The 16,111-nt window shown below is 45.4% G+C and overlaps 1 protein-coding gene and 1 long non-coding RNA gene across 3 annotated transcripts in view; one reads left to right on the forward strand and one right to left on the reverse strand.

Moving 5' to 3' along the window:
- Positions 1 to 1,536: 1,536 nt before the first annotated feature.
- On the reverse strand, positions 1,537 to 9,379 carry LOC308460735. Of its 2 annotated transcripts, XR_013978759.1 has the most exons (3): positions 9,188 to 9,379; positions 5,330 to 5,441; positions 1,537 to 1,997 (listed from the first exon to the last, which is right to left on the reverse strand). It is a non-coding gene; the product is annotated as an uncharacterized lncRNA (long non-coding RNA). The 2 variants fall into 2 exon arrangements; XR_013978760.1 differs by lacking the exon at positions 9,188 to 9,379 and having other exon boundaries at positions 5,330 to 6,078.
- Positions 9,380 to 12,921: 3,542 nt separating this feature from the next.
- The window catches only part of GPATCH8 (G-patch domain containing 8), an 88,255-nt gene continuing 85,065 nt past the window's right edge, over positions 12,922 to 16,111 (forward strand). Inside the window, 1 exon segment of the mRNA XM_080976483.1 lies at positions 12,922 to 13,072. Within this exon segment, the coding sequence (XP_080832609.1) occupies positions 13,028 to 13,072 (45 nt within the window). The 5' untranslated portion in view covers positions 12,922 to 13,027.

Below are 16,111 nucleotides of genomic sequence, written 5' to 3' on the forward strand. Positions count from 1 at the left end.
GTAATTTTAATTCTTGTGCAGCTCTAAAAGGCATAGAATACTGGTCCATTACTTACAGATGGACTACAATGCTTTAAAAACCCACAACTGTAACACTCTTAATAATAGCAAAAATTAGATTCAATAACCAAAAAAAAAAAAAAAAAAAAAAGGGAAAGAAATAATTCCAAAATCCAGGAGATTGCACAGCACAAAAAAGGTTAAAATTAGATGACCTAACTCTCTGCTCATTTCAGCAAGGAAGTTTTTCACTGAATTGTGCCCAATGAGTCACATCTGTCTGTCTCCTTCTTTGCTGTTTTTACTGATCCTTAGAATCTGTGCACTGAACCAGCCAGCAAACTTTGCCTCTGCAAACTCTCCAAAGAGAGGGAGATTTGTTCAGGCCGCTCTCTTGAGCACACCAGTGTGCCCTCATACAGTTTGAAATTGGCAGTGGGCTATCAAGAGTCGGTTTATGCATTTTTTCCAAGATGGGTGAACACAGCCCTCTGGTGGTTAATGCCAAAGGGTGAAAAGGCAGGAGAAGGAAGCTTGAAGCAGATTGCAATGCAAACTAGAACTCGGGCATGCTTAGGGCTGTTGTTTAGTCGTTTAGTTGTGTCCAACTCTTCGTGACCCCATGGACCAGAGCACACCAGGCATTCCTGTCTTCCACTGCCTCCCGCAGTTTGGTCAAACTCATGTTGGTAGCTTCGAGAACATTGTCCAACCATCTCGTCCTCTGTCGTCCCCTTCTCCTTGTGCCCTCCATCTTTCCCAACATCAGGGTCTTTTCCAGGGAGTCTTCTCTTCTCATGAGGTGGCCAAAGTATTGGAGCCTCAGCTTCAGGATCTGTCCTTCCAGTGAGCACTCAGGGCTGATTTCCTTCAGAATGGAGAGGTTTGATCTTCTTGCAGTCCATGGGACTCTCAAGAGTCTCCTCCAGCACCAGAATTCAAAAGCATCAATTCTTTGGCGATCAGCCTTCTTTATGGTCCAGCTCTCACTTCCATACATCACTGTGCTTCGGGTTACATCACCCCAACACAAAAGTGGGTGGAAAGCAAATGGATTCTTTTTTTCTTTTCTTTTCTTTTTGCTGGTTACTGGGTTTATTTTTCTGCCCATAAACTCTGCAAAGACCAGAGGCCTTCCTGTTAGGAATAATATCAACAGAATTTAAGAAAAATGTCAGACCTCTCTTCATGTATGCAACAACATCAGACAGGATTCTGCTATCAAAGAACTGGAAAAGTGAAAAGATCCCCATGAAAACCAAATGGCAGGTAAAAATGATAGAATACATACAACAGGCAAAGATGACAGGGAGAGTTAGAGGATATCTGATGCAGAAGGTTAATAAAGAATGGATAGCATTTAAAAAGTATTTGAAAAATTATTGTGATAACAAAAATCTCCTGGCAGACCTTGAACGATTCTTGCAATATAAAGGTGATAAGCAATAGAATATCCTGGATAAGACTTGGGAAAGCAAAAAGCAACAATAAGGCAATGTGTGTATAATAACAAAATAAGAAATAGTACAATGAGAATAATCGGAAGTTTGTTTTATTTACTTTAATCTTTTATCTTTTTCTTTTTTCTCTTCTGTAAAGTAAGTGTATGTAGTAAGATTTGTGTTGTGTGATGAATATATTGTATTGTTGTTGTGTAAGTTAATGTTGATTGTTTAATAAAGATTTATTCCCCCACCCGAAAAAAACTTTGCAAAGACCTCATGCTGAGCTGCACACACTCAAAAGATCAGAAATTAGGCCTGAGTTACCATGTAGTTGGCCAACCAGCCAACTAACCGTATTATTATTAATAATAAGTTTATTATTTATATGCCACCCATCTGACCAGGTTGCCCCAGCCACTCTGGGCGGCTCCCAACAAAATATTAGAGATACAGTAGAACATCAACCATTAAAAACTTCCCTGAACAGGACTGTAGTGCTCACAGCAGAGATTCTACTCCTCTAGGGCTGTTTCCCTCCTTTGCCATCAGATACTAAAGAAAAAGAAGGGGGGAAATGTCCGTTATGCTTTTGAGTGCTTTAAAAGAGTTAAGGGTTAAAAGGGGAAAAAAGTTCAGGTCACTTCTATATTTCAGCCTTCAGCAACAAGCACCCAGTCCTGTTCTATCTATCTGCTAGGTGGGCAGAAGCAGGGACCGATCAACGGGAGCTCACCCCGTTGCGGGGATTCAAACCCCCGACCTTCTGATCAGCAAGTCCTAGGCTCTGTGGTTTAACCCACAGTGCCACCCGCGTCCAGTGGGAGGTGGTAGTGTACCCATTTGATGGAATCAAGTATTTGGAAATGGTTGGCTTGAAATAGGGTGTCTATTAGACCTCTATAAGGATAGACCCATTTACATCCCCTAGATGTTGGAGAGGTTGTTCGGAAATGGTCCTGTTATTGCCTTTGGTGGGGAGGTGACCAAGTGCAACCATTTTGGTCTCTGGTATTTAGGGAGATAAAATCTTACACTATCACGCTGTTCCTACATCCCAGTTGGCGCTCCTATATATTTTTGACGACAGTAACCTACATTTACACAACAAAGAACTAATCATACATTTATCAGAAGTGGTTATAGCAGGCTTCCTCAACCTCGGTCCTCCAGATGTTTTGGGACTACAATTCCCAGCATCCCTGACCACTGGCCCTGCTAGCTAGGGATCATGAGAGTTCTAGGCCAAAAACATCTGGAGGGCCGAGGTTGAGGAAGCCTGGGTTATAGGGTGGCGTGACCCCAGCTGCCACACTGCTGCAGGGGGCGCCAAAGCAATGCTATAGATTAAGCCCTCCAGATTTTGTCTTCGTGTGGCTGATTATGGAGAGTCCTCTGCTGTGCGTAAGGAAAATATGTTCCGTACAAGGCCAGCAGGTGGAAGAGTCACCCACACAAATTTACTCTTAAAGCAGGCATGTTGCTCCAATGTGTTGAGTTTCACCACATAATATACAAGAACCCACATTCATGAAAGTTTTGAACTGGATCCAGACTAAGGCTGTGTACATATTCCCATTTACTCTGGCTCCAGTGCGTTCCCACCGCTGCTGTTTGAAGTCTTATACACATGACGTCAGCTACAATCCATATGTATCCTGTATTTCCTCAATAAATACTGATGTGTTTTCTCTCAAACCCACCCAGTTTGAAAACGTAAGACAGCTTCATTAACAAAGGATTTGGGGGGGGGGGTTTCAGGTGTGGGGAAACCAGGCAGGAGATGATGCACATCAGGTGATGACACCCCTGGCCCCTATCTGGTGTGGACAGTGTGTAAGGTAAGGTGTAAGGTAAGATAAAGGATCCCTGGATGGTTAAATCCAGTCAAAGGCAACTATGGGGTTGCAGTGCTCATCTCGCTTTCAGGCCGAGGGAGCCGGCGTTTGTCCATAGACAGCTTTCCGGGTCATGTGGCCAACATGGCTAAACCATTTCTGACGCAACAGGACACCGTGACGAGTGTCAGAGTGCACAGAAACACTGTTTACCTTCCCGCCAGAGCGGTACCTATTTATCTACTCGCACTGGTGTGCTTTTGAACTGCTAGGCTGGCAGGAGCTGGGAAAGAGCAACGGGAGCTCACCACCGTTGAGCGGATTTGAACCGCCAACCTTCTGATTGGCAAGCCCAAGAGGCTCAGTGTAAATGTAGCTCAGTGGTAGAGCGACGGTGGTGGAGGCCCCAATTTTGATCCCTGGCATCTCTTAGTTTGAGGCGCAACTAACAACCTCTCTGCATTTTAAGCCAGTAATGTGTACATAGCCTCAGTTAGTCTCAATTAGGACTCACTGAAATCACTGTGAAAAGCTAGTGGTGAATAATGTGTCCCACTGTACTAGTTAAGATAGTCTGGATCCAACTCATTATCTTTTAAAATATGAAAAGAGGACAGAGAGGTACTGTGGCTGCAATATGTAAAAATATAATTATGCTTACATATGCTTGATTTGGCAAAAAATTGGGTGCTTTTTCATTAACTGTTGAGGATAATCTAACCTCTGTTTAGGAAGGCATCCACCCAAAGTCTCAGTACTAGACCTCAAAGAATGGAGAGGTATATGTCAGATAAGGTGTTCCCTCAGATAATCTGGGGCAGGCACGGGAGAACCTATGACTTGTGGTGGGTGGACATGAAAATAGACAGATTTCATCATGCCCTCTGGGTCTCCTTTCAACATTCAACTGTTCAGCAAGAAGCAGCTGAGAGGGGAACGACTCTAATGTGCAATTTCAACTTCTTCCGTATGCTGTTGGACTACAAATCCCACCACCCCTGAGCGTCGGCCATTCTGGCTAGGACTGATAGAAGTGGCAGGCCAATAATATCTGGAGTGCCACGGTTCTGCATCTCTGCTCTACACAAAGACATAATAATAATAATAATAATAATAATAATAATAATAATAATAATTTATTATTTGTACCCCGCCCATCTGGCTGGGTTTCCCCAGCCACTCTAGGCGGTTTCCAACAGAATATTAAAATACAATAGTCTATTAAACATTAAAAGCTTCCCTAAACAGGGCTGCCTTCAGATGTCTTCTAAAAGTCTGGTAGTTGTTTTTCTCTTTGACATCTGGTGGGAGGGCATTCCACAGGGTGGGTGCCACTACTGAGAAGGCCCTGTGCCTGGTTCCCTGTAACTTGGCTTCTCGCAGCGAGGGAACCTCCAGAAGACCCTCGGCACTGGACCTCAGTGTCTGGGCAGAACGATGGAGGTGGAGACGCTCCTTCAGGTATACTAGACTGAGGCCATTTAGAGCTTTAAAGGTCAGCACCAACACTCTGAATTGTGCTCGGAAACTGCCCCTGCAGACTTGTGTCACTTGCAAATCTACAAAAAGCAGTCCATGCATTTCACAACTGCATTCATGCTATCTTCAGGAGGCAATTCCATTTTGAAGCGAGGTTTTAAATAGATGTAAGGCAGGGCTTGGGGACGCGGGTGGCGCTGTGGGTTAAACCACAGAGCCTAGGACTTGCCGATCAGAAGGTCGGCGGTTTGAATCCCCGTGACCAGGTGAGCTCCCGTTGCTCGGTCCCTGCTCCTGCCAACCTAGCAGTTCGAAAGCACGTCAAAGTGCAAGTAGATAAATAGGTACCGCTCCGGCGGGAAGGTAAACGGCATTTCCGTGCGCTGCTCTGGTTCGCCAGAAGCGGCTTAGTCATGCTGGTCACATGACCCGGAAGCTGTACGCCGGCTCCCTCGGCCAATAAAGCGAGATGAGTGCCGCAACCCCAGAGTTGGTCACGACTGGACCTAATGGTCAGGGGTCCCTTTACCCTTTACCTTTAAGGCAGGGCTTGTTCAGTTGTGCATTTACCTTATTTGCTTTCTTCCGCTGGGATCACTCAGTTTGTTTCATTTTTTTGCACAGTCAGGATAGATAATAGGTTCTGAGCTGCTGCTGCTTCATACTTTGTACACAAAAAAGTCTAGAGAGAAAACAGAAGGCGAAATTTGAGTGGCGTTACTAATAATTGAGCATATGACCTTGTTTCTAAGGCTGTATGCTTCTGTGCATGCGTGGTTGTGTGCCAGTGTATCTGTTAAGGTTGTGATTGGGACTGGAGCTGGCCCTGTCCACTTTAGGCTCTGGCCTTGGCAGGGGTTGGACTAAATGATTTTTGGGTCACTTCCAACTCTACAATTCTGTGACTACTGGAATGCAAACCCCCACAGCTCTCCACTAGGGTAATGCAGTTCTTGGCCCGAAAAAAAGACTTCTCACCCCTGGTTTAGGGCTTTAAAAGTAGAAGATCAACACCTTAAATTGAGCTGGAAGTTTAGAACAGGCATTACATTTGTGACAGCTTAGGCTTGTCAGCAGCTGAGCAACCATATTCTGAACCAGCTGAAGTTTCCAGAACATCTTCAAGGGCAGCTGCACATAAAGCTCATTAAAGTAATCTAATCCAGAAGTCACCAAAGCATGAATGACAGTAGCTGATCCCTGTCTTCCTGCAGCAGGAGCAGTTGCCATGCAAACTGAAGTTGAGAAAACCCACAGCCGCTACCTGGGCATCCAGGAGCAATGTGAGCCCTCCTGGCCTCTGCAGTGCGGTGGTCCTGATCCCCAAGGGAGGGGGCATGACTCTGTCAAGAACGGATATTTCTCCCATCAGCCACTAGTCAGCTGTGCTTCCTGACATTACCTCTGCCTTATTTGGACTAAACTAGTGTAGCAGTTCGAAAGCACGTCAAAGTGCAAGTAGATAAATAGGTACCGCTCCGGCGGGAAGGTAAATGGTGTTTCCATGTGCTGCTCTGGTTCGCCAGAAGCAGCTTAGTCATGCTGGCCACATGACCTGGAAGCTGTACGCCGGCTCCCTCGGCCAATAAAGCGAGATGAGGGCCGCAACCCCAGAGTCGGTCACGACTGTACCTAATGGTCAGGGGTCCCTTTACCTTTACCTTAGTGTAGAATGTGGCTTAAGACATGGGTGGTATATACATGGAGGCCGCAAGGTTTTAGTGGAACATAGATAAAAGTTTGCTAAATTGATAGAATTAAGGAGTTTCTAGGGAAAGGGATCTAAAAGATCTACCTTGGATTCCCGTAGTCGTGCGTGCACTGTGGAACGCCCTCCTGCCAGATGTCAAGGACATAAATAATTCTACAATCTTCTGTAGACATATGAAGGCAGCCCTGTACTGGGATGTTTTGATTTGTGGCTGTTCTGCTGCTGCTGTTGTGTTTCTATATATTATGTTGGAAGCCACCCAGAGTGGCTGAGGCAGCCCAGTCAACAGATGGGTGGTGTGTATGTGTGTGTGTGTATTTTTCTGGGGGGATGCAGGGGATGCATACCCCTAAACATTTTGTGAATCTTTGTACTTTTGTCCATTTACTGTATTGTTTTTCCCCAATTTGAACTATAAATTGGTGATTTTCTTGAGTCAAAATTAGAGTACCCCTAAACATTTTTTAAAGCAACACACACACACACACACACACACACACACACACACAGAAGAGTTTTCTAAATTGATAGAATAAAGAGTTTTTAGGGAAAGGGTTTTATGTTATAGAATAGACAGAAAAACCACCTGAACCCACCAACAGGTGGGGAAACAAATCAAAGGAAAAATTAAACCCTGCACACTCTCTTCCTCTCTCTCCACATTCCTATAGGCTACAGACTTCTACCCATCTGTTCTCTGACACCCTTCTCCTGTACTTCCTTTGTCCCCCTTGATCTAACTCTCAAAAGGCAAGTCACTGGCAGATATAGCCTCTGGGTACTGGCTTGCAAAACACATTCAAGGAAGGTTTTAATCCTCAGCTCCACCTGGTCTTCAGTGTATCCACACCCATAACCCCAGCCGAGATGCAAGATACTGTATTATATTTTTTCATAGCACAATACAGTACAGTTTATAAAAGCAAAGCCCATACAGTCTAGATAACCAAAGCTCTTTTTCTTCACAAAGTCAATACTGAACAATGAGGAACCATGGCAGATGCTTCCACAGTGTTACTTATGATGTTGATGTTGTTGTTATTGTCTTCTACACACATTGTGTCTAAGCTGTGTGAACCTTCAGAATATACCGTAAGTGAAAAAAGCAGCCAGAGGAGGAAGAGAGCACAGAGGGTGAAGAAAGAACTGTGAGTCATGGGGGGCTCTTTCCCCATCCTTTGGACCCCCAGGGAAACTCAACAAACCAGCTGTACTTGGAAATGGGTGTGCAGAGCGCAACTGAATGGGACACAGCTATGAGCAGCCTAAAGGAAGTAGCATCCATCTTGGCCCTGCTCATAAAAAGCAAGTCTAAAGATTAGGGTGATGTCCGCTGAGACCAAAAACTATTCTCGTTGTGAGACTTTTGTGGGTGAGCCGAGAGTTTGTTTGGACCCTGGGTGAGAACCTGGAGGCTGAGAGGGAGGATGTGTCAGAAAGAAAATGAATTGATATTATTTATTAATATATATTAGGCACTTTGCATTAAGGTAGCATGTCTACAGTGGTACCTCGGGTTAAGTACTTAATTCGTTCCGGAGGTCTGTTCTTAACCTGAAACTGTTCTTAACCTGAAGCACCACTTTAGCTAATGGGGCCTCCTGCTGCCACCACACCGCCAGAGCACGATTTCTGTTCTCATCCTGAAGCAAAATTCTTAACCTGAAGCACTGTTTCTGGGTTAGCGGAGTCTGTAACCTGAAACATATGTAACCTGAAGTGTATGTAACCTGAGGTACCACTGTCTATGTAACTGGATATTTTTTAAAAAAGTATATGTAACTGGGTATTTTAAGTTGTTGGTTGTTTCAGTTCTTTGTACACTGCTTAGAGACATTTCTAATATATTAAGCAGTATAGAAATTAAATAACTCACTCTAACCTAATAAAACTATACAGTGGTACCTCTGGCTGCAAATGGGATCCGTTCCAGAGGTCCGTTCGCAACATGAGCAGAATGCAATCCGCGTCTGCGCGTCTCGATTTGCAGCTTCTGCGCATGACGTCATTTTGCGCGTCTGCGCATGCGGCAAAACCCGGAAGTAACCATTTCCGGTACTTCTGGGTCGCCGCGGGACGCAACCTGAAAATGCTCAACCTGAAGCAAACGTAACATGAGGTATGGCTCATGCGTACAACTGCGCCCCTGTCATTCTCGCACTCAGAGAACCGAGGGACATGTAATAATATTTTAAGACAGGATAGAAAATGTTTCATTCTACCCACAAGCCCTGCTATGTTCGGTGCGGTGCAGGCTGCAGTCCTAGCCCTGCTTAGCTGGAAATAAGCCCCACTGAATCAAATAGGATAGTGGTGGCGAACCTATGGCACACGTGCCAGAGAGGGCACTCAGAGCCCTCTCTGTGGGCATGCACACCATTGCCCCAGCAGGGCCATAGCGTGCCATTCAAAGCCTAAGTGGCACCAGGGCCTGACAAACGAGCGAGGGGCTGAGCAGGCACTGACTTTTGATGCGCCAGGGCCTCCAGCCAGTCTGTTTTTCCTACTCGAGAGTAAGCCGCCCTGAGTTCAGCAGGGCTTAACTCCCAGGTCAGTAAGCATATAAAGCTGGCAACCTAAGAAGGGGCTACTGGGTTTACATGTTTGCTGGGCTTTCCCGCGGAAGCCAACAGAGAAATTCATTCCGTGGAGGCTGCGATCAAATGGCAGCCGAAAAACGGCTAATAATAATAATAATAATAATAATACAGTCATACCTCAGGTTGAAGTAGCTTCGGGATGAGTATCTTCAGGTTGCGCGCTGCAGCTGCAACGGAGCGTGTTACTTCCGGGTTTCACCGCTTGTGCATGCGCAGACGGTCAAAATGACATCACGCACATGCGTGGAAGCGGCGACTCGCGGACGCTGGTTGCGTTCGCTTTGGGATGCGAACGGGGCTACGGAACGGATCCTGTTTGCATCCAGAGGTACCACTGTAATAATAATATATTATTTATGCCCCACCCATCTGGCTGGGTTTATTTATTTATTTATTTATATTTATTTATTTGTATGTGCGCACACAACCAGTGATTATTATCTCATATTAAAAATTGGGAGAGGGTGGCTCTTAGTGCAACCCTCCAGTGTACACTAGTGGCCAAAATTGTGGAACCTTTTGGTATTTCCGAGGTTTGATGGCTCATAACACCACTTTGTTTTGGAGTAATACCAGTACTTTTTTTCCTGTGGGGACGCAGGGGGACGCATACCCCTAAACATTTTGTGAAGTTAACGGGAGAAGAAATTCACGGTATTTATTTCCCCCGATTTGAACTGTATTTATTTTCCCCCGGTGGTGATTTTCTTGAGTCAAAATGAGAGTACCCCTAAACATTTTTTAAGAAAAAAAAGCACTGAGTTATAACCATAAAATTATATATCAAGGGAAAGATAATTTAATGAAGAATATAATGCAGTAACTTTTATGAAGGATTATTTATTACCACAGCAGTCATAAAGAAGAAACATGAAACGCACAGAAAAAATGAGATATACGGGTTAAATTGCCGTGTTAGCACTTTGCGATAAATAAGTGGGTTTTGAGTTGCAGTTTGGGTGCTCGGTCTCTAAAAGGTTCACCATCACTGCTATAGGACTTACCAGGGCCAGCCCAAGACATTTTGGCGCCTGAGGAGAACCCCAAAATGGCGCCTCTCTCACCAGGAATTTGGGCGGGAATAAAGATTGACATTGGGATGTGCTGGTTCTGTGGATCCTGCTACCTGAGGCAGTTGCCTCACCTGGCCTCATGGGTGGGCTGGACCCAGGACGAACTTCTGAGGAGATGTTGATAAAATTCCCCAGTCAAACGCACTGTCGTCTGATACCTATGGCTCCTTCTTTGAAAGAGCAGTGCAGAGAGAGAAGGGGAGCCATCCAAATGTTTGTAATGGCTACATGGGTGATGGTGGGGCATGGACACAATCCGTGGGAGCAGCCAGGTGACATGTTAAGAGGGTTACCTCAGGCGTTGGTTACCTGAACACACTGAGGCGTTCCGAAGGAACTCGACTGGAGTCAGAAAATGTTTATGAAGCATGGCGGTGTGACAGGGACAATGGAGAACAGAGACGCCCTTTTATATTTAAAAAACATATATTCCCAATGGAGAAGGAGAAGCCAACTGTTTAACCGCAGGGGTCAGCAAACTTTTTCAGCAGGGGGCCGGTCCACTGTCCCTCAGACTTTGTGGGGGGCTGGACTATATTTTGGAAAAAAAATATGAACAAATTCCTATGCCCCACAAATAACCCAGAGATGCATTTTAAATAAAAGGGCACATTCTACTCATGTAAAAACACGCTGATTGCTGGACCGTCCGCAGGCCGGAGTTAGAAGGCGATTGGGCCGGATCCGGCCCCCGGGCCTTAGTTTGCCTACCCATGGTTTAATGTGTTGCGAGCAACTAGCGGGAAAACTGGGAATTAGGAGCTGGTCGAAAAGCCACACACACAGTCCTGGCTGTTGTGATTCTCAGGCCCGATTAGATTTCTGAAGCCTGTGGTGTTGGGTTTGATTCACAGAGGGGTATATTAGAGAACTTTTTTTCAACAACAGTAACAGAACCTCCAGGGGTATTTTGAAGTCTTACAAAAGAAAAAGAAATCAGATCAATGAGCTGCTCATTAAAATTATTATTAGATATTGATCTATATATATATTATATTTTCCCTGGCAGGGACTCAAGGTGGCTTTCAGATAAAATAAGAACACCTTAGAAATATAAGGGGAGGGGTAATAATTAAAAACATATATAAACCACCTCCATCGTTCCGCCCGGACACTGAGGTCCAGTGCCGAGGGCCTTCTGGCGGTTCCCTTGCTGCGAGAAGCCAAGTTACAGGGAATCAGGCAGAGGGCCTTCTCGGTAGTGGCACCCTCCCTGTGGAACGCCCTCCCACCAGATGTCAAAGAGAAAAACAACTACCAGACTTTTAGAGGACATCTGAAGGCAGCCCTGTTTAGGGAAGCTTTTAATATTTAATAGGTTATTGTATCTTGGTGTTCTGTTGGAAGCCGCCCAGAGTGGCCGGGGTATAAATAATAAATTATTATTATTATTATTATTATGATTATTATTAACCATAATGGAATTAAGACATACAGAAAGTTACAATAAAGACCACACGGTGCCGGCTGTTTCATTAAAACAGTGAGTTTCCAAAAGCCTGGTGGAACAAGATCTTCACCCACTGGCAGAAGAACAACAAGGAGGGAACCAGTCTAAGTTCTCTATGGAAGGAGTTCCCATGTTGTCTGGGAGCAGCCACCAAGAAGGCCCTCTCCTGCGTCCCCACCAAGTGTCCCTGTGAGGGTGGCAGGAGTGAGAGAAGGGCCTCCCCCCCCCCCCAAGGTTCTCAAAACAGGTCAGGTTCGTATGAAGGGAACAGAGCCTTTCAGATAGCTTGGACCTGAGCCGTACTCAATTATGAATTAAACGAATGATAAAACCCAGGATTTAAGCGTAGCTACTACAACGGGGTGATTGCCTGCATCCACCCCCACCCCCCGACAAAGGCAGCATAACTGGACATGAGTTTCCTTTCCAGCTCAAGATAAAAAGCAATTTTATGGAATTTTAAATATTAAAAAACACACACCCTGCAATGGACACGTGAGGTCCCAGCTAAAAAAAGAATGGCAATTTAACCTGATGGAATATGCGCAGCTTGCAGACTTAACATATAGAATAAGAGAAGAACATATGTTTACAGAAGATTGGAAAATGTTTATTGAATACATGGGGGGAAATTGTGTACACTTGAAAACGTTGGCAGCATTAAGATAAACCCAACAGTGTACATACGTTTTGATGGATGTAATAATGGAATACTGAATGGTTTCGTTTCTGTAAAATATGCAGGGATTTATGATATGCAAAATGAACCATGGAAAGAGAAGGGAAGTCATTGATATTTTAAGGATGCTTAAATGAGTATTCTAAATTGTAAATTTTAAAAAAGATATAAACACCCTGCCAGCCCCAGGAAACTGCTCTTTTTTTCTGCTGACGTTATAGTGCTGCAGACTGCGGGGGTTACCACAGCCCTGCAAGTCAGACCACCGCTTCTGTTGTAGGTCAGCCATGTGGGGCTGAAGCTCTTTCGGCCGGAAATCACAAAACACCCCCGAGGTTGCAGCAATTTAAATCCTCCTTCTCGCAGTCCAAACGCGGCATCCAGCCGCGTGCAAAAAAACAACTGGCGCATTGTTGACTTGTTGCCTGCTGCGCTTAAAAAAATTAAATGATATTAAATTCCCTTACTCGGAACGAGACCCGAGTTAGAACGAGAAGAAGCTCCTTTGCAGCCACTTCCACCTCCGCTCAAATCCCGGCTTGCCTCCATAGGCGGCCGAAGAGAACCCGGAAGTCGAGAGCCACCGCTAAGCCTTTTACTCTCTGAGGCGTCTCTTGCTCTTTCTCTCTGCGCGCGCGCGCGCACAAAGCGAAACGAGACCCGCCGTCGGGCGGGCGCGCGCACGTCGAGCGGCGTACGGCCCCCGTTTCCTTCGTCGCAGTCTCCTGACTAAGGTAGAGGCGAACCGAGGCAAAATGGCGGACAGGTTCTCCCGCTTCAACGAGGACAGGGACTTCCAGGTAACCGATGTCTGGCGGCGGCGAGAGAGAGGGGAAGCCGGCTTTGGCCTCTTTGAATCCCTCTTCTTCCTTGACTCCTCGGGAAGTGGCGAAGCCCCCCCCCCAATTTCCCCCTTATTGCCCCCTCCCCCAGCTTAGGTTTGCTGAGGCCTCGCCCTAATAGGGGGTCCCTCATCTGCCCCCCCAAAAAAAACAACTTGTTGGATGTTGAGATATGTGTGCGAATCCTGCCCCCTTGGCTCTTCCCGAGTATTCCCCTGCCCCCCCGCCCGCCATTCTCCCAGCCAGGTGCGGTGGGGCTGGCTGGTGTTTCCCCCTCTCCCCAGGCTGGTTTTCCTCCGATCTGGGCCTCCTTCAAGGATTTGGGTGGGATGGCGAGAGATGCGCTCCCTTGTGTTGCTCCTCCACCACCAGCAGCAAGGAAGGCGAGGCGACTCCCTGTTTTGCCGTTCCTATCCGTTGCCATAGGAGATCCGGGGAAGAAAACAGGTCTTTGGGGGGGCTTCGAGGGAGGATCAGCCACGTCTTACTCCGCCGCCTTCCCCTGACTTTTAATATCGGAGGTTAATTTGAAAGTACCTATTTTGTTCCCCGCCCCCCACTCTCCAGCCCTAGGATTACCGAGTTTACGATGCTCCCGTCCTTCCCCTCCTTGTCACTCTCCGAGGACAAAAAAAAAGGGTGTCTAGAATAATGAGCGTCTTCAGGCAGTTACTGCTCTTTATTGTGTAACTCCCTCCTGTAGATAGGGATATGGTGTGTTTGTGTGTGTGTGGTGCCCTAGCTCAACTATGGGAGTTTTGTTACCTTTCTGCTCACACATAAGTTTCATGTAAATATGAACATCTGTTTTTTGTCTTTGGTGGGTGCTTTGGGTGTCTTGTCTAAGGGTCTCCTTTTTTATTTTGAGGAGGTGAGAATGGTAGTACAGAAAATGAAACGTTGAGATTGTGCGACACATGATAGAAAAATAAGGCCCTGGCCATATTGACTGGTCAAGTGGGGGAGGTCATATCTCTTTACATTAAGAGGAAAACTCTCCTTTTTTTTTTTTTTACCTGACTCTTGCTTTCTTGACACAGAGGAACAATGAGGATGGGGAAGCAAGCCCCAGCTGTCAGAGCTCTGTTCAATACCATCCCTGCCCTGCAGGTATCTGGATGAAGGATTGCGTGCACCTCTTTTTATTTTGGCTGTTGTTTATTTTTTTTCTGGCTAGACGATAATTGAACAGGCAATTTTGAGGTATAATTTCCTGTTGTATCCACTGAAATTGGAGAGAGTGAAGTTCTGTGAGAACTTCAGGATTCTCCTTGTGATTTTTGTCGCTCTCCTGCCAGCCCCAAAGGGGAAAGTGTGGGGACAGAGGGGTAGCTTAGATTGTCAGTTACTGGACTTAACTGAGGATACTACGTTTGGTATGCATTAGTAGTAGTGGCTGATCTTTAGATGGGTGTTCCAGATGGTTATGGTCACTGAGTCTCATGGTGATGGCCTAATTTGATAGGAAAATCATAATTATGCATGTTGCATAATATTAGACAGGTGTCTTGACAGAGGCCTTCCTTGCAAATTACTTCTTGATAGGCTGCAAAAGCTTAAAGTAAACACAATCTGTTCCTTTGGAAATAAACATTCATATGCAAACTTACGTTGTCCATTTGCACCGTTCAGATTTCTGCCTCTTAAAACTAGTTGGCATTTGCTAAGTTTGGGCATCTTTGCTATAGCATACTGGCACTGTGGAAAAGCATTGAATAATGCATAAATATTGGGGTGGTGGCTTTCTGTTATCTGGATGAAAACAAACCCTTTTGCAGCCTCAAAAGTACTGCATTACAGCTGCGTATCCTGGTTAACAGAAAATTTGGGTCAGCGGATAGATTCTGACTGATGCACAATATTGTTGGTTTGTTTGTGTCTGTGTGTTTTTGTTTTGCTTTGTTAGATTTCAGCTCCTTTTTTAGTGCTATATGAAAATAGCAGTCATTCCAGCAACCCGATTAAGAGGGATTTAGGGATCTTCAAGGTAACTGGGACAGTGCATGGAAAATACAGTTTAGGATAGATAATTGTGAAATAAGATGTCTGATGGGGGCTGGCATGCAAAAGTCATTTTTGAAGTCCTTTCTGCAGCAGTAGGAGCTTCTGAACTTGTTTTAGATCTGAAGAAGCCATGTTTATCCTCAAGTTGAATGGTCATTTCTTTAACCCCCCTCCCCACCCCTCTTATCTGTCCTCCATAGGGGAGATGCTGCACAGGATTGTAGGATGATGGTAAGCTTTTTAAAGAAGTAGTTTCAATTAAACAGTTAACTTTTGAAAACACCATCAAGGTATAGGGTTAGTTCTTGCTAGAGGCAAACAGAGGAACTTATAAAGCACTTAATTTGGAAAGTAACAGAAGGATCGTGACTTGACAGGGTCCACATAATTAACTGCTGATTAGAAATTTGACTCTGGTCTTGTAGATCCAGTAGTCTGAGGGATTGCTCTCTTTGAAATATAGTATAGTGATGGAGTAGTATACTTAAGGGGCTGTATACTGGACTGGAGTATACTGCATCCTCATATTAATCTTTTAGGTAGCTATTTTGCCACTTCTGTGGTATGATGTAATGGTCAAATTGTCTTGGAAGTCCCCTCAAAAAAAAATTCTCTCTTGAAATGCTCTACTTGATGAGGCTGCAATGTCCTCGTCATTCTAGTTGGAGCTTATTTACCCCAGGTTACTTCCAGTCATAGGGATGCGGGTGACGCTGTGGTCTAAACCACAGAGCCTAGGGCTTGCCGATCAGAAGGTCGGCGGTTCGAATCCCGTGACGGGGTGAGCTCCCGTTGCTCGGTCCCTGCTCCTGCCAACCTAGCAGTTCAAAAGCGTGTCAAAGTGCAAGTAGATAAATAGGTACCGCTGTGGTGGGAAAATAAAAGGCGTTTCCGTGTGCTGCTCTGGTTCGCCAGAAGCGGCTTAGTCATGCTGGTCACATGACCTGGAAGCTGTACGTCGGCTCCCTCGGCCAATAAAGCGAGATGAGCGCC

The sequence above is a fragment of the Podarcis pityusensis genome (genome assembly GCF_964106645.2).
Source record: "Podarcis pityusensis genome assembly, chromosome: 13".
In the NCBI taxonomy this organism is placed as follows: Eukaryota; Metazoa; Chordata; class Lepidosauria; order Squamata; family Lacertidae; genus Podarcis; species Podarcis pityusensis.